Source organism: Ctenopharyngodon idella, chromosome 19, assembly GCF_019924925.1.
Source record: "Ctenopharyngodon idella isolate HZGC_01 chromosome 19, HZGC01, whole genome shotgun sequence".
Taxonomy (NCBI): Eukaryota; Metazoa; Chordata; class Actinopteri; order Cypriniformes; family Xenocyprididae; genus Ctenopharyngodon; species Ctenopharyngodon idella.
Window position 1 is genome coordinate 15,897,481 of NC_067238.1, and position 18,167 is coordinate 15,915,647.

General features: G+C 38.3%; 3 protein-coding genes and 1 long non-coding RNA gene across 7 annotated transcripts in view; 2 read left to right on the forward strand and 2 right to left on the reverse strand.

Moving 5' to 3' along the window:
• Nucleotides 1-73: 73 nt before the first annotated feature.
• On the reverse strand, nt 74-8,187 carry LOC127501611 (uncharacterized). The gene is made up of 3 exons (XM_051873691.1): nt 7,066-8,187; nt 5,366-5,429; nt 74-4,990 (listed from the first exon to the last, which is right to left on the reverse strand). The coding sequence occupies exons 2-3, from the start codon at nt 5,422-5,424 to the stop codon at nt 3,301-3,303; spliced, it is 1,749 nt and encodes a 582-aa protein (XP_051729651.1). The 5' UTR covers nt 5,425-5,429; nt 7,066-8,187; the 3' UTR covers nt 74-3,300.
• Nucleotides 6,507-18,167, forward strand: part of LOC127501613 (E3 ubiquitin-protein ligase TRIM21-like) — a 63,514-nt gene continuing 51,853 nt past the window's right edge. The window contains exon 1 of one of the 2 annotated variants that reach the window (XM_051873701.1): nt 6,507-6,590. The gene's annotated coding sequence lies outside the window, so the exon portion shown is untranslated. Of the gene's footprint in view, nt 6,591-15,673; nt 15,774-18,167 lie in introns of those variants that run through there. The other variant, XM_051873698.1, reaches the window with a different exon arrangement.
• On the forward strand, nt 10,490-17,843 carry LOC127501617 (E3 ubiquitin-protein ligase TRIM39-like). 3 transcript variants are annotated; one of them, XM_051873722.1, is made up of 9 exons: nt 10,491-10,771; nt 11,004-11,050; nt 11,186-11,275; nt 14,106-14,647; nt 14,795-14,890; nt 15,540-15,773; nt 15,865-16,003; nt 16,959-16,994; nt 17,136-17,840. In XM_051873722.1, exons 3-9 carry the CDS (start codon nt 11,206-11,208, stop codon nt 17,681-17,683), a joined length of 1,665 nt encoding a protein of 554 aa, XP_051729682.1. In that variant the 5' UTR covers nt 10,491-10,771; nt 11,004-11,050; nt 11,186-11,205; the 3' UTR covers nt 17,684-17,840. The 3 variants fall into 3 exon arrangements, with proteins under 3 accessions (XP_051729683.1, XP_051729682.1, XP_051729681.1); XM_051873723.1 differs by lacking the exon at nt 11,004-11,050 and having other exon boundaries at nt 10,490-10,771; nt 16,968-16,994; nt 17,136-17,843; XM_051873721.1 differs by lacking the exon at nt 11,004-11,050 and having other exon boundaries at nt 10,492-10,771.
• LOC127501642 (uncharacterized) overlaps nt 14,101-18,167 on the reverse strand; it is a 69,646-nt gene continuing 65,579 nt past the window's right edge. The window contains exon 3 of the long non-coding RNA XR_007926659.1: nt 14,101-14,214. This is a non-coding gene — a long non-coding RNA (uncharacterized LOC127501642). The remainder of the gene's footprint in view (nt 14,215-18,167) is intronic.

Sequence of the window (18,167 nt, forward strand, 5' to 3'; positions counted from 1 at the left end):
TCTATTTGTAGCATGCCATCCATTCAATAAATCACAATCAGGATTTGTATTTTGTTACTTTTTATTACCAACTTTAAACAGTAAATACTGTTATTAATAAATACCGTTATTGTAGAGCAGGGACGTCCAAGTTATAAAATCTGGCAAAGGTGGACGACGAGGACTGGTCGGCCGGTGCGCAGATGATGCCAATGGACACTCCGCTGGACCATGCCCAGTATGAGGCCATGCCTCTGGTGGAGTGTGCCTTTACTCCAATGGGGCACTGCAGGCCCATTGAAGCATAGGCTAGCACAATTGCATCTACTATCCAGTGGGATAGTCTTTGCTTCCTGACCGGATACCCTTTGGTGTGGCCTCCGAAGCACACGAAGAGTTGCTCTGACTGCCTGAACTGGGTAGAGTGCTCATATACTCTTAGGGCTCGGACAGGGCAGAGGGAAACCAGGGCGACCAGGGGAAAGGCATATCGAGGACGGTTGGGCCATTTGTGGGCCAGCGCGTCCCTGTCTTCTGAGGCTATAAGAGCGACCTCTGCCTTCCTGAATATACTCCAGGCATCTGACTAGCTTGTATGGAGGCCTCGACTTGAGTCCACCTTGGTGGTTTATGTAGGACACCACTGCCATGTTGTCCGATTGGACTAAGAAGTGGTGCCCTTTCAGGTCTGTCAGAAAGATTCTGCGGGCCAGAAAGACTGCCAGCGTTTCCAGGCAGTTGATGTGAAGCTGCTTTTCCCTGTTTGACCGCTTTTCCTTGGCTGGAAATCGGCCTGCCCTTGCACAGAGCCCACCAACCCATGATGGAGGCATCTTTCGAGACCACCTTCTTTCTAAAGACCATTCCCAGGTTCACAACAGATTTGAACCGATGAGGGTCCTTCTAAAGGGCCAGGGCCATGACGCAGCCATGGTCCAACCTGATACGGAGGAGAAGACAGTGAGCTCTTGGCAACGTTGATCCTGAGTACCAGGCATTTCAAATGCTGAGGAGTAAGGATCTGTGAGCGTCTAGTTCAGCCTCTGACTGGGCCAATACGAGCCAGAAGAAGATCTCTGGAGACCACACCCCTGAAGAGGGGAGGCCTGCGAGAGAACTGCAGCAAGTAACCTCATTTGATTATGTTCAAAACCCAACTCAACACTTCGGGGATGGCTTCCCAAGCCTCGGCCTGGATGGCTAAGGGTTGAATTGGTTCAAGCAACAGGCCGCTGTGTTGTGACCGGGGACTGACGCTTGTGGTAAGTTGAAGAAGAAAATTGCTCTCTTTTTGAATATGTTATTTTCTTCACTATAACAGCAGTCAGTTGTGTGGGAGTGTGAACATGAACGGGCCCAATGCTTGTAAACAAACACATTGGAATTGAACGGAGAGTTGAAAAGCAAACTTGAGGCTGTTTGGGGGGTGGTCCGGCCGCAGCAAGACTTAGCCCCCTCCTCTTCCTTCCTTAAGGATCAGGACGGCTTTTGTGGAGCAGGATCTAGCATTATCTTAGGCCTGGGATCTTGGCGCTCTGGTTCCCCCTTCAGAGCTCAGGCTCTGGTCTTATGGTGAATTAAAGCAGCTGCAGAACTGAGTGCTTGGGCAGGAAGTGGCGCAATGTCTGTGCAGTGGTGAAGCACTCGGCAAAACCATTCACCAAAGAGGCCAGTGGAGAGATTGGGGAGTCGAGGAAAGCAGCCTTGACTGCATCCTTAATCTCCATCAGGTTAAGCCATAAGTGCTGTTCCAACACCACTAAACTGACCTTAGCTCTGCCAATAGCTTGGGCTGTGGTTTTAGTGGCACACAGGGCCAAGTCAGTCGCACTGTGCAGCTCTCTAAACACTGCAAGGTCGGGGCTGGACTCGTCAATGGAACGGAGGAGCTTGGCCTGAAAGACCTGTAGGACCACTATAGTGTGAAGGACGGAGCCCGCCTGGCCAGCCAATGTCTAGGCCCGACCAGTAAGAACTGAAGTGGTTCTGCAGGGCTTAGACAGGTGAGTGACTTTAGCCTTTCCTCCAATCGCTGTGGGCAGGCAGAGGCCACGGCTTCGTCCAGAGGCAGTTTCTCACAACCCTTTTCCTCAGCGCCGTCAATCGTGGTGAGGGTGGTGGAGGTTGATGTGCGAATGCTGCCTCGACTTGATGATTTCGTTATGAACCTCAGGGAAGAACGGTGCTGCACTCTGATTAGGGGCCTGCTGGCACCCCGGCAGGAACCATTCGGCAGTCTTCTTCTTCTGTCTCGGAGTCCAGCAAAGAGAAGATGTTCATCGCTGAAGGAGAATTAATTTGAGATCCTACAGCAGAATGCCCACTTATATAGATGGATAGCCCCGCCCATTTCAGCAGGCTCTGGTGGGCTTTCACACCAGCTACATCTCCGTGGCACAACCATTGGCCCATGCAGTTTCACTGCGTGATTCTATAAGACTTCAGTAATCGGAGAAAAGGGAGTTTTCCCAATGCATTTAGCAACACAGTATGAGTGAACCATATCGGAAGAGAACACTGATGTTATGCTGCATGTTGCTTTATTTAAAGGCAGTACCTGTGTAGTTGCTGATACAGTGATGATCTCTTTTCTAAGTACTTTAGCACAAACATGTGTGCTATTGCTAGCTAACGATGAACTGCAAAGATTTCAGTTAAAGTAATGTTTTATTTCACTATTACACATTAAGTGTTTGCAGTTTTATATTAAGAATTATTCCTTTTCAGTGGACTCAAATTAAATAAGTTCAAAGTACTAACACCATATAAATACTAGTATATTAAACTCGAATGGTTTGAAGCAATCAGTTTCCCAAATGAAATGTTACGTTCCATTTTTTACCTTTCATTTTATTCTTGGAGCCGCATTGAGATCTGTGGAATTTAACCATATAGGGCCTTCAAAATGAGCATACCAAGAGAAAAGTTTAAGAACCAAAATCTAAATGGATATTATGATATCTTTATTACTTTTTGAGTTACAGGTATGCAAAACTGTCACCATTGGCATATTATGGCAAATAATGCAACAAAGATTACTAAAGTCAACAGATTTTACTAATAGACCTACAAATCTCATCATGATGCATCAAAATGCAGACTTTTGACAGCTCTAGGGCTATACTTATTGCATTGTGGCCTTGCATTGTGGTATTGTGACTTTGTTGCATTATATTCTTTTTTATTTTTACACATATTGAAAGATAAAATAAGAGATTTCATGTGTTCAGTAATTTTATAACAGAGACCCTTGTTCTGAGTGAATTTTTTTCAATGATGGAGCAGAATCTGTTCCATCTTGAATGTTCCAGTTTTATGCATTTATTCATTTTTACCACGACTGACGATTTGTTTCCATTTTTGTCTGCCAAAATCCATCACATGACAAAAAGCACCCTTGTTTCTCTGCTCTTCTCCAGCTTTCCTCAGATCATCCAGGTTCTTAATCCATTCATCTTTTCCCTCCTCTTTTAGTCTGGGAATCAAAAAATCCAGATGTTGAAGAGTGAAAGCGCTGTCTGCTTTTAATGCGATCTTGGACAGAATCATGATGCTGATATAAGCTTCAGCAAGCAGTTTGGACTTTTCATTCTCAATCTTCTCCAGTTCACTGATCAATTTTTTTTCTATTTTTGTTTTATTCTCATACTCTTGCATGTTGCTTTCATGTTTCTTTTTAGTATTTTCATATTTCTCTTTGTCAAAGGTGGTTTCAGTCTTTTCACCAGTGCGTTCATACTCCTGTTTGAGATCATGAAATGTCATTTTAACTTCCTTTGTCTTTATCACATATTTTTTGTTCTCTTTGACATGCTTGCTGTAATGACACTTTCCTGTACACATAGTGCAGTGTTTGTTTTCCATGACTGAACAACATGAAGCATCTTTCTCCAACCAGCAGCCCCATTCATGACAGTTTTCCTCACAGACAGAGCAGCAGGTTGCGTCTGTGCTCCAACGTGATGTATTTTCAATGAGGACTTTTTCTTTGAACCTTCTCTTGACTGTGAACTCTGAGTTTTCACATTTCTCAATTTTATCTTTGTTCTGTCTGATGGCTTCCTGAATCTTATTCAGGTGTTCATTTTTTAACTCCTTCTCAGAGATTCGCTGCTTGAGATTAGAGACACAGGCCCCAAGTCGCCTTTGCTCATTCAGAACATCTAATGTCATCTGAATACTTTTTCTGTTCATTTCTTCCAGGAGTGTGAAGAACTCATTCATGCTTCTCTCTCCCATTTCCCATGATGATCTGTCGAGGTGCTCATACTGTTCATCTCTTTCCTCTTTCTGTCTGTTGTTGAATAAGAAGTGGACGGGTTCATTGTCTTTATCTCTTCTGAAGGGTATTTCTACGGTGTTAATTGCATTGAGAGCATCTGTTGGACGACCTCCATCTGAATGTGTGAGTAGAAACACTATGTTGTTTTCTATATCTCTACCAAACAGAGACAGAACTGAGTGAAATATATAATGCTCTTTTGCAGAGAAACGATTCTGAGCCGCCTTCATCACAAAACACACTGCATCAATATAATGAATCCCATCCTCATTTGAAAATAATCTGCACAGATAATCAGAAATCTCTCTGTCTTTCTCGTATCCTTCAGTGTTTGCATATCCAGGAGTGTCAATGATGGTCAGAGATGTTGGTTTCTCTTCAACAACCACCTCATAAATAGTGATCTCAGATGTCTGGGATTGTGATTGACCTTCATGTTCTTGTTCTTGTTGTTCTTTTTCTTCTTCAGTTTCTTCTGTGATTTGATAAAACTCTTGATCCTCAAACTTCACTCCCAGTAAGTAGTTGATCATGGTGTTGATGATGGTGGTTTCTCCAGCACCAGTTTCTCCCACCATCAGTATGACTTTGTTCTGCTTCTTTCCGTCTCTTCGTCCATATGTCCACTGTCTCAACTTTCTATCATTTCCATTAATATATTTTCTTTCAGTGTTCAGACGGTAAAGCGCTGGAGGACCTGGATTCATTAAGATGGCATCATGATGTGATCTGTAAAAGAGAAAATTTATTAGAATTTTGATTTTAATCTCTACAGTGCCTGCTTGTGGAGGACTAATAGTTTGCAGTCACAGGATTGTGGTTGTTCATGTTGTGATAAATCAGTTTTTTATTTTTATTTAACCTTTTAATGTTTTTTTTTTTTTTTAAATCTTTATTTATTTATTTATTTTTTTACATAATTCTTGTTAAATTCTACACTGAGTCACTTTGTCTCTCCCTTGATAAGCTTGTGACTCTGGCTTTCTTCTGCCATCAACAACTGATGAGAAAACAACAGAATGGTGAACAATCCCTTTTTAATTGTACGACGAGTTATTCTTCTTATATTCAGAATCAATGTCATTTATAAGAAGATTGACTTACGCCATTAAAGGAGGTTCATTCTTGCTGCTGCGCCGTTCGGGAGGATTGGCTGATGTCATTGTTGCTGTGATTTAAGAAAACACTCAGTGAATGCATTTTCCATTTGCATTTATCAGATTGTTACATAATGCAGCTATAAACAAATAATTAATTCAGAGGTTCATGATGACATAATATTTCCTTATTTAACATTTCCTTTACAAAATAATTTTAAAAAATACAAAATGTACAGTTGCAAGAAAAAGTATGTGAACGACTTGCAGAATCTGTGAAAATGTGCAAAATTTTAACAAAATAAGAGGGATGATACAAAATGCATGTTATTTTTTATTTAGTACTGTCCTGAGTAAGATATTTTACATAAAAGATGTTTACATATAATCCATAAGACAAAAAATACCTGAATTTATTAAAATAACCCAGTTCAAAAGTTTGTGAACCATTGATTCCTAATACTGTGTGGTTACCTGGATGATCTACGACTGTTTTTTTGTTTTGTGATGGTTGTTCATGAGTCTCTTGTTTGTTCTGAGCAGTTAAACTGAGCTCTGTTCTTCAGAAAAAATCTCCAGGTCCCAAAAATTCTTCAGTTTTTCACCATCTTTTGCATATTTGAACCCTTTACAACAGTGACTGAATGATTTTGAGATCCATCTTTTCACATGGAGGATAACTGAGGGACTCAAACACAACTATTACAAAAGGTTCAAACATTCACTGATGCTCCAGAAGGAAACACGATGCATTAAGATCCGGGGGGTGAAAACTTTTGAACAGGATGAAGAGGTCCAAATTTTTCTTATTTCACTTGAATATCATTTTTTTTTTTCATTTAGTACTGCCCTTCGGAAACAACAGAAAATACTTGCATGTTTCCCGGAAGACAAATTAAATACAATTTACCTTGATCTTCAAATTCCAAATGTTTTCACCCCCCCATCTATTAATGCATCATGTTTTTTTCTGGAGCATCAGTGAATGTTTGAACCTTTTTTAAAAGTTGTGTTTGAGTCCCTCAATTGTCCTCAGTGCGAAAAGATGGATCTCAAAATCATACAGTCACTGCTGTAAAGGGTTCAAATATGCAAAAGATGGTGGAAAACTGAAGAATCTGCAGGGCCTGGAGGATTTTTCTGAAGAACAGAGCTCAGTTTAACTGCTCAGAACAAACAAGGGACTCATGAACAACCATCACAAAACAAAAAAACAGTCGTAGATCATCCAGGTAACCACACACAGTATTAAGAATCAATGGTTCACATATGAATGGAGTTATTTTAATAAATTCTGATTTTTTTTTTGTCTTGTGGATTATATGTAAACATCTTTTATGTAAAATATCTTGCTCAGGACAGTACTAAATAAAAAATAACATGCATTTTGTATTATCTCCCTTATTTTGTTAAAATTATTAACATTTTCACAGATTCTGCAAGTGGTTCACATACCTTTTCTTGCAACTGTATGTGTTTGCACGTAACTTTTGTAATACAGTCAAAGAAATGGAAATTAGTTTTAGTGTAACAGTTCACACATCGCCACACATCACATTTAAGATTCAGTTATTGAGAAAATTCATCCTGTGTTACAAACAGATTAAGAAATTAAATCAGTCGCATAACAGAAACACTGATACTGTTTCTGCTGTTTAGATAATGTACTGTTTTTGTCAGTATTATTCTGTAATAAAAAATACTCACATTTCAGCTGACAGAAGGAAAACACATTCTTTAGAATTCAAGTGGACAACATCAACGTCACGTTCTTTTGTTTGATAGTTATTTTCCAGGAATGCAATTCTTCTTTATGGAGAGAAAAAAAAGATCTTTGCAGTAGAATTCATTATTCTAAAGTACAACTGCACCTGCTGAACATCATAAAATTGAGGGTGGGGTAACAATAAATTAAGTTCAAAGTGCAAAGTTTTATGTGTGATACACACAGTGGTAGAAAGGCAATGAATCTTTTTACTTTCCCAACAAAGACTGTGTAGTTTTATTGGAGAAGTTAAGTAGAGAAATTAGGAAAAACATCAACTGACACTTAATTTAAGACCAAATATATCACTATAAATATTGATTTAGAGATACTTGTTTTCTGTATTTACAAAAAAAAAAAAAAAAAAAAAGCGTTATTTGTGAAGTATCATTATCATCTCACACCACAGTGGAAATATATCTACCAATATAAAATCTTCTTAATATGAATTTGTGATTGCAACACTGGCAAAATAACAATGAAAAAATAAAAACATACAACATAAAGCTTAACCTACCAATAAAGCCCATCCCATAATCTCACTAAAAAGATATTTACAATTGTTTACAAAATATACAAAGAGAAATGAGATTGACAGCAATCGATCAACTTGTCAACCAAAATTCACACTGTACACAACAGGCAAATCAACAGTTGCTAGCAGCATCAACACACTCTAGCAGAAGCACAATAGCAATTCAGACATCCCACCCTTCAAAAATTCAATTTTCCGGGAGATGGCACAACCCACCCCCAAATAATATAAAAAAATGATATTATAAGCTACTATTATATCTATTCGCGTAAGCCACCTAACACAGGTTCATGCATTCGTGCGCCGAAAGTGAAAGTGATGTAGTTAAGTGCGACAAAAAAAGAGGCGAGAGTCTTTACAAAATCCAAAGTGGTCACAGAACACATATTTGAAACGTGTGATAATACCAAGTGTAATGGTAATGCATCCTGTCTGACCACTTGTGATCGGTTCACCGGAAAAGCATCTTAATACCAGGTGGAAACAGGCTTTCTCTCTCGCTCTCTTGATTTCTGGGATATTTTATATAATTTGCGGGCATCAGTGAGCCACTATCTATATGTGGTAGACTCCCGGACCTTCACAGGAAGTCATGGGTTGAGAAGACCTCCCTCTTCAGGCACTGCAGATCCTTTTTTTGCTCTTTGATCCTAACCTCCTCAGACCCTGGGGTCTGAGGAGGGTTTTGGGCCCTGGAGTACTTTTGACATGCTCTGACATTTGCATTTGGTTGGGAATGCAGACTTGAAAGAGGACATGCACGTCACATTAACAACCCAGACAACAGCAGTGCGAAAAGCAGCCATTTTCTCAGCATCTTCAGATGGAAGCTAGTGAAAGATGGTTTATGGTAAGTAAAGATTTAAAAAATGAAAGTCATTATCAATTGTTTTTGTCCAAGAGTGTTTTCAGATTTCTTGGAAGGCGGAAAAAGTCAGAAAAGAGATTATATTGAAATATTCGCCTCAGAAAGTCTTTTAATGGCCTCTTTTATTGAACTAAAAATACATTTTTTTTAATAGTGTTTCTTATGTCATATTTACATAAGATTTTACATTTTTTAAGGCTGTTAATAGAGGATTATCAACAGATTCACATCTTAATTCATTATTTTCTTTATCTTCATGATTAACCTGAATGTAGTTTCACTTAAAGGGGATCTATTATGCCCCTTCTCAGATGTCCCCAGAATGTGTCTGTGAATTTTCAGATCAAAATACCCCACAGATCATTTATTATACCATGTTGTAAATGCCCATTTTTGAGTGCAAGCCAAAAACATACTGTTTTTGTGCATGTATCTTTAAATGCAAATGAGCTGCTGCTCCCCACCCTCTATCCAGAAAAGGGACCTCTATAACTTGTGCCTTGGATACTTAAGAAGCATCTCACTGCAGCCTGCGGTGGAGATCCAACCCATCCCACATCCAAGTATGACGTCAGAAGCCAGGCCATGCCACGCTGCAGCCGATTTTATTGGTAATGTCAATCACAGGACTGATTGCCTACACCAAACACTGATCCCTAAACCTACCCATCACTGTAACCATAAACAATGAAATTAGCTGCAGGGCGGGATTTCTGGTGAAGTGGTTTGGGGAAAAAATAACGCTTATCCTCATTAATGTTGAGCATCAAGAAGACTTAACCCTCACACCTAATTCTTTATCATTTACTTCTTTTATTTGTCTTTTTTTTGACAGGCCGCACTGAAATCCACCTAAAACATACCCTTACGCCTGAAACACACTCAAAACCCACCTTTACGCTTAAAAACACTTTCAATCAGAAACCTACATACAACAAATCGGGTTTCTGGAGTGACACGGGGATTGGGGAGTCACTATAGATATATATACAGAAGTTAGATGGCTTGAATAAAGCTGTTCGTTCTTAACCCATTTTCATCTTGATCGTCTGTCTTTAGGCTTGTTTGAGATGAGCAAAATCTGCACAGAACTGATCACCGGTGATTGATGCATACTGGTTAGAAATGAGTCCGAGTGTGGGCCGGTCTGATGACTGCGCTGATCAAAAGCACGATGGGAAACGACTTGCTGACAACACTTTAATGCTCATTGGTTTAATCAACCGTGATATAAAGATCTTTTTTAAAATGTTTTATTTTAAAACTCTAATATCATGTATTTTATATGTATAAATTCTCTGACAGTGCGATCTCTCTATGGGTTATGTGATTGTTGTCATATTTAGAAAAAAATATATAAAAACATCTGTAATTAAAGAAAAAACGATTGATAAACACATCTTTCGAAAGGAAATAAATAACAAGTACACTGTAAAACCAAAAAGTGAAACGAATTAAATGAAATGAGTTTGTTTCACTCAAATAATAATGAAAGTTCATTGTACTTATTTTAGCCCAGAACGATAAAGGTAAAAATTCAAGCCCACTGATCATCACACCTGTTAGTTACAATAAATGAATTTACACCCAACATGAAATACATGATGAAAATAAAAAAATAAAATATGCTGCTACTTCTCAGCATATACATTTTTTCATATGTTGTAATTGCATGTTTCCATTTAAAATGTAATGTAAATTTTCTTTGTTATAATATTCCATAAATTAATTTTCTGCATGTTTCAGTATTATTTCCTCAAGTCATCTCTTTTCTCTTCTCCACCTGACAAAGTATAATTACATGTAAAATGCTGCTTGTTTTATATCAAAATAATTACATAATCTGGATAAAGTCTAATAATTTTTATTAATTAATTGTTGACATTTCAGTGCTATTATTGTCCTATGAAACATCTGCAAGTTGAACAGAATTTGTCCTGGAAACTCTTAACAAATGTTGCCAAACAATCAAGCTTTTGTAAGTGTGCTGAAATCTCTTCATGACCTGATAGAAACATCAGTCCCAATACAAACAGGCTCACATGAACCAACACACTGAATACAGAGACAAATGTAAATGTGTGAATACAGGAGGAGCTCTGACATCACTGTAGTTCAGAGAGATTCAGAGAAAGTGAACCTTGATCAACAGCAATATGGACGCCTGAGACGATCAACTTCTTTAAACAACAGAATATTTATTGAGTCGTTCAAAGAGCCTTGTGGACAAATCTGATACTCACAGGTAAGAGATAGAAATATAAGAGAGATTGAGCTGAACGGGTTTCTGATGGAAGTGATCTGGTTTAGTAGATTTATGTTGAACTGGAATGAGTTGAACTGAATCAGGTTTAAGAATGTCAAATACTCTTTAGTTGTTTACTGCACTGAAATGATATCAAAATTGTATTGTAAATATGTCATTTGACTTATTGGTTGTAAATTTTGGTGTTTTTTACACAACATAAAAACTACAGAATCAGGAAGTAAATTACCTGCACACAGACAGACCTGCTATAAGCAGGTGAGAGTCACTTTACATAAAACAAGAAGAAAATTACACTTAGTCATAAAAAATATTTATTTTGAGGAGAGAATTAATTATTTGTACCTTTCCTAACAGCAGTCCCTTTAGTTTGTTTTGATTTGTCTCAAAAAGGTTTAAAAAGGGGAAAAGCAATGGCAGAATCGGCATCAAGATCATCAAAAGGAAGAGAGACCAGGAGACGGAGTATAACTCCACCTCCAGGTAAGATAATAACAGAAAAAAGAATTGCTGCATGACTCTCATTTTCCTCATTAAAAAGCAAAACAAAAACATAATTTAAAGGTGCAATATGTAAGAGTTTTGCAGTAAAATATCCAAAAACCACTAGGCCAGTGTTATATATTTTGTTCACTTGAGTACTTACAATATCCCAAATGTTTACAACTATTTGTAAATCGTAAGAAAATTGCAATTTTAACCAAGGCTCCGCGACGTGTGAGGAGTCGCCTGTCAATTGCGTCATACCCATGTTACCCTCGGTTTCCGGTTTTATTTTGTAAAAACCATGGAAACACCAAAGATGCTTTAATATATTACATGTTTTAATAGGCAAGGGAACAACTGTTTGGTTACATTTATAGACAGAAAACTAATTATTGCTCAACACGTTTAGTCTTATTGTTTATATCTAATTTTCTTGAATTTTTGCGAGTATCATGCTTTACCACGCCTCAGAGAAAAACACTATTTTGTGAAGTAGCTAACATAGCATAATCAGATGCAGCTTTATTTTTAGTAACAGTAATACCGAATTTTCTCCATCATACAATACGTTTTAAAATTAATTGCATGCCATTTATCAACACAAGCCATCCAGCATTTAATATGATATTCTAAAATCGATCTAGCTTACTGCAGTGTGTCTCAAACAAATGTCTCACAGCAGCCACCGAGCGAATGCACAGGGTAACGTTATAACATCATTTTCAACACACTCAAATGTATCTAATATGATAAACAGAGCTGCGTTACCTCATACACTTGACTGGAAAAGCGGAAGCGGTGCCGGCGACTGTGGCATAATAAAAGTTCCGCTGCTCGCAGCGTGTGTTGCGCAATCGCTCCAGCGGCCTCGTTCAGCTCCCACAACACTCGGTCCTGCTCTGCTTCATACTACAATAACGTTAATAATCGCCTCCATGAACATCATTTCTTCCTGAGTCCTATCCCAATTCTTTTCCACCGGCTGTGAAGTGAAGACTACATATCTCAAGATTCCATTACAACATATTCTATTTTAACGTTTCTGTTCCAGCGTTCCTTCTGTATTATTAACATTTCGAAACCGGTTTGATTAGAAAGTTCTGTTAGTTCTGTTGTTTTTATTGTGGCAAATTTTGACTAGTTGTAGAATTTATAATAGATAATCTGTTAAGGGAATAGATTTTTCACTAAAGATTTATATTACAGCTGTGGCATGTTGTAGCTATAGTTTCTAAACTGTGTTGCTATATTTCATAACAAATGCTATAAAAAGAAAGAAAGAAAAAATGGTCTTACCTGTAATTGTATCCTTATTGTAACAAATGCTATAGTTAACAATTACAAGAACTATGTTATTTTAAGGACGAGTACAAGTTAGAGCTTTAGAATATAAACCTTCTTGAATTTTTGACTGAACAATTGGTTTTGTTTAAGAATGTACGAATAAGAATATTTGATTACTGTATTTTTCTATTAGCCTACATTTATATTTGCATAATAAATCATCTTCTAGTGCTAGCTATAGACATGGGAGGTCTCTGACTAAATACTGATACCTAGTGATCAAAGCAATAGCAAAAGAAATAGGTCATTATTATTAAATTGCAGACAAAGATTTTGGATAACTAGGTTGACTTGTATGTTTGGTGCGGTAGGGGCCCCAACCTCAAATTCTTTCATAGGGCCCAAAATTGCTAGCTGCTCCCCCGCTCATTCGGCACTGTTTCCATTTTCGAGACGAATGCTGAATTATTATTTATTATGTAGGCTAAGCTTTATACTTCACTCACATTATCGACATCATCCTTCACATAACAGCACAGTCAGGTGGTGGTCACGGGTGGTAAACGGCAGATTGTATTACAGAATTGAATTGAGCAGTGTAACGTTTTATGTTTGGTTGGTTGTATTTTATTTTAATATTTAACAGGCTGCGAGCGATTTAAATAAGCAATGAAAGAATTTGTGTGTGCGCGCGTAAGGCGCCGGCGCGACCACTGGATTGTTTTTTCCTTATAAGAGAGTAAACTGTAATTTATGGTCATACAGGTAAAAACAAGACACATTCATACACTTACAAAAGACACTCAAATAACGAAAACAAGCAGAATGTCTGTTTCCTTTCCTAGATCTTTGGAGTGCGCCACAATGAACCACTTTAGTTTTGTTAATCTGTAGACCTAATTATATAGTGAAATATTTCGCGTAGCCTATAGGCCTAAATATTCCCTTTTATTTTAGTATGTGTTATGTAGGCCTATAGTTTCTTTTGTTTACTCTGTTCACAGAAGCGCTGCAGATGCGTGATGTGACATTGTGTGAACTCATGTTCTATATATCCTGCAATTTTTGCTGGTTTCAAAACGCACAACAAGCTGCATACTTGACATTCATTTTCACTTAAATGCAGACTTAATGCTTGACGGTTAGTGACATATATCATCGGAAAAACTAATGCCAGGGCATTGCCATTGTGACTTACCTAACCTATGATGACTTGACAGCTGAGCCTGAGAGCGTCAGCGAGGGCATTTCACACACATTGGAGGTGTCAGCGTCACATTTGCATCTGTATTATTTGAATTCGTGATTGGCTGACTGCAAAATCTAAATATTAAACAGAACGATAAAATAACGTTATTAACCGGTTAATGGCCATTTCAAATTAGCGTTTCTGTTCAGAACGATTACATTTGATTTCGTTTCTAGTTACGTTCCGGTCAAAATTTCGTTCGTTTCCGGTTTTCGTTTTCGTTCCTTGAACCGGTTCAGAGCCCTGCTTTTGACTATATTGATGGTCATTCATTCTCTTCATTTCTCTGTCCAGTGATGTCATCCTCCAGCGGTCCACTGACTGAGGAGCTTCAGTGCTCGATATGTCTGGATGTGTTCACTGATCCAGTCAGCACTCCATGTGGACACAACTTCTGCAAGACCTGTCTGAATAAGTGCTGGGACAACAGCCAGACCTGCAACTGTCCATACTGTAAAGAAACATTCAAGATCAGACCTGATCTCAAGATTAATACCACACTCCGAGAAGTTGTAGATCACTATAAAAAGAAAAAACCTGAAGTTCTGTGTGACGTCTGTGAGGAAAGAAAGCTGGAAGCCCTGAAGTCGTGTCTGGTGTGTCAGAGCTCTTACTGTGAAACTCACCTGGAGCCTCATTTGAGAGTGGCAGGTTTAAAGAAACACAAACTGATCAATCCTGTGAGGAATCTGGAGGACTATATATGTCAGAAACATGAGAGACCTCTGGAGCTGTTCTGTAGAGATGATCAGACAATCGTGTGTCCGATCTGCACTGTAACAGAACACAAGAACCACAACACTGTTCCTATAGAAGAGGAGAGTGAAGAGAAGAAGGTAGAAGTTACTGACAAAACTGATTTAAAGGGCTCATATCAACAGGAATCACATTTCTTCATTTTGTAAAACAAAAAAGTTCATGGTTTCCTCAGAAGACAGTAAATCTCTGTTGTGATAAATGTGTGTGTTGTTCTGTGTCTATAGACTCAACTGATGGAGACACAGAAAGACGTGCAGCAGATGATCCAGGACAGAATCAAGAAGATTCAAGATGTCAAACACTCAGCAGAAGTCAGAAAAGTGAGTTAAATTATGTAATTCAATTTTCTTAAATATTAGTTAGTTCGGGGGACTTTCACTGTTTGTATCAATCCGATTGTATGCATTTGTTCCAGACAGGCAGTCTGTGTTTTACAGTGATTTACAGTGATTCTTTCTGCAGGTTACATCGATAGACCAGTAGGTGGCGACATGTGCTGTCTATGAGAGAATCATCAATTTGAATTGATTTGGTTTAATACTTGTTTAAACGACAGACAGATACAAACATGGAAACACTACTGTATGTGTTGCTCAGACATGCTCAGTAATTGTTTCTGCTGCAGTTTTGTTTGGAAGTTGAAACTGTTTTAGCTGGCAACACAAAAATAGACAAAGTAACAGTCAATATTGTGTCTATAATGTAATTTACTTAATATTACATTTGTGTTTAGTGAATTGCTTTATGAAAGCGCTATTGCAATCATGATTACATGCTTTTTTTATTCGTTTTTACTTTAATAACTTAAAGTAATAACACGTAACACCTCTCCTCAACAAGACACATGATTTAAGGAATCATTCAGTACAGTCGGTACAGGATGAAGTTATTTTGAAAATCCTCTAATAACACTTTAGTCTGAGCAATAGTAACACTGATTATAATTTGTTGATTGTCGTGGTTGAGCAGAGAAACAAAGAGAAGGAGAAAGCAGCCTGTGTTGAGCTCTTCACTGATCTCATCCGCTCCATTGAGAGATGTCAGACTGAACTGCTGGAGATGATGGAGGAGCAGCAGAAAGCAGCAGAGAAACAGGAGGAAGTGCTCATTGAAGAGCTGGAGCAGGAGATCACTGAGCTAAAGATGAGAAACACTGAGCTGGAGCAGCTCTCACACACTGAAGATCACCTCCACCTCCTACAGGTCAGTCAACATCTCTCTGATCAATGATAATGCAGTATATGACACCATAACACTCCCCATGCTGAAGGATTTCTCCTCTCTCCTGCTGTAGATTTACTCATCCCTGTGCAGCTCTAGAAACACCAGGAACTGGTCTGAGATCAGTGTGAAGACTGATGAGAGTCTGGAGACTCTGAGGAGAGCTCTGACTCAACTGCAGGACACTGTACAGGAGAAACTCACACTAACTGGTACGACAATATCAAATACACTGTACAGATTCATATATTTATCATCCATATTCTCAGTGTAAAAACATTGCGGAGTAAAGAGGACACAGACCATGCGCAGACAGACTTTCAGCTTTCAAATTTTGTACGTTTTATTACGAAATTCAAACAATACAGTTTTTGCGCTCTTAAAATGGCGTGACATATTGCTGTAGTTCAAGCGGCACGTGAACCGATCATCTCTTCCTCTTTACTACTAGTTACAGCACAAAATAAACATGAATGAACATTAGATGTTGAAAGAACCAGTACAACTTACTGAAATGTATCATGTCTCGTGTAATCGCTCAATCAGTGTTTCAACAGTTTTATTAATATTGTAATGAGGCAGAGGCGGCGTTAATCCATATGCAGTTGTTTAATAATGTCCACAGCAAACAAGTCCAAGTCGGCAGGCAGAGGTAAATACACAATAAGGCAGTCCAAATCCAAGCAACAAATCGAAAGGGGCAATCCAAGAGGCAGGAACAGAACTAAACAGGCAATGGTCATACATAAGATAAGCAAGACAATGATAAACAAACGCTCGGTAAGGCAGGTAAACTGGCAATACTTCACAATGGCCTGATAGCCGAGCCATGCTTAAATGTCCCACAAACAGGAAGTGTCTCATGAAGCAGAGGGGAGCGGCACACAGTCAATACTCGGGAGAGGGCTCCCTATGCTGGCGTGACGTTACAGAATATTATATTAACTAAGCAGACAATCAGATTAATAAACATCATGGGTTTAAGAGGCAGATTTGATCTTCATGAGAAGAGGGATGTGTGTGAAATATCAGGTCTGAAGCTCCAACAGCTTAACAGTGCTAAAAAACACACATTTATCAGATAAAACATGATGTTGTTCATAATTCTTGAAATATAACTTAAAGCTTGACTATCTCAAAGATCTGAAGATGTTTTATTGTCATTAGTCTCTACAGATCTGAAGAGGATGCAGCAGTATGAAGGTACAGTGTGTGTCTGAGCTACACTAGATTACATTCATATACTCACAGCTTCATTACCGACCTACAGGATGATTAAACACTGATTAAATACTAAAAACATCATCTGTATTAAGTTGTGAATCATATTCTGTGTTTTCTCAGTGGATGTGACTCTGGATCCTGATACAGCTAATTCATATCTCATCCTGTCTGATGATGGAAAACAAGTGAGACATGGAGACATTAGACAGAAACTCCCAGACAAGCCAGAGAGATTTGATTTATGTCCCTGTGTCCTGGGAAAGGAGGGATTCTCCTCAGGGAGATTTTATTTTGAGGTGCAGGTGAAGAAAAAGACTGACTGGAGTTTAGGAGTGGCCAGAGAATCCATTGACAGGAACAGAGAGATCACACTGAGTCCCAGTAATGGATGTTGGACTGTGGTTATGAGGAATGGGAATGAATATTGGGCCTGTGCTGGTCCCTCGGTCTCTCTGTGTCTGAGAGTGAAGCCGCAGCGGGTCGGTGTGTTTGTGGATTATGAGGAGGGTCTGGTCTCCTTTTATGATGTGGAGTCCAGCTCTCATATCTACTCTTTCACTGGTCAGTCTTTCACTGAGAAACTCTATCCATATTTTAGCCCATCCATAAACTATGGAGGTAAAAACTCAACTCCACTGATCATCACACCTGTCAAATACAATAAATGAATTTATACCCCAATATGAAATACTTGATGAAAATAATGCTTCATGTAATAATGTTTAAAAACATTAAAGTTATGTGTTCTTACTCAAAGGATGAGAATCATTTGTTGTAGCTGTTTTACATCAAAGTGATACAGCATCTGAATAAAGACTTTATTTTGTACTTTTAATTGATTAATTGTTGTTTTTGTTTTATTGTGTCTAATATTAACCTACATGATTACCTCAACAATTAATTGAGTTTAACTTTATATTCAGCAGTATTATTGATTTGTCTGCACTGACACTATTAGACGAGAACTGAGCTGAGCTGGACGATGAAATCACTGTTTTTCTGCAGAAATGATTTATAGATGAATTACACTAACGGTCAGAAGATTATGAATGGTAAGATTTTTTAATGTTTTTAAAAAGTCTCTTCTGCTCACCAAGGCTTCATTTATTTGATCCAAAATACAGCAAAAACAGCAATAGACTATTGTGAAAT

Bases quoted from the DNA above. Each gene is read 5' to 3' on its own strand.
- LOC127501617 (XM_051873722.1), top strand. From the start codon at position 11,206: ATGGCAGAATCGGCATCAAGATCATCAAAAGGAAGAGAGACCAGGAGA. The intron at 11,276-14,105 runs GTAAGATAATAA...TTCTCTGTCCAG, and splicing joins GAGTATAACTCCACCTCCAG to TGATGTCATCCTCCAGCGGT. The intron at 14,648-14,794 runs GTAGAAGTTACT...CTGTGTCTATAG, and splicing joins AGGAGAGTGAAGAGAAGAAG to ACTCAACTGATGGAGACACA.
- LOC127501611 (XM_051873691.1), bottom strand. From the start codon at position 5,424: ATGACATCAGCCAATCCTCCCGAACGGCGCAGCAGCAAGAATGAACCT. The intron at 4,991-5,365 runs GTAAGTCAATCT...TCTCTTTTACAG, and splicing joins AATGAACCTCCTTTAATGGC to ATCACATCATGATGCCATCT.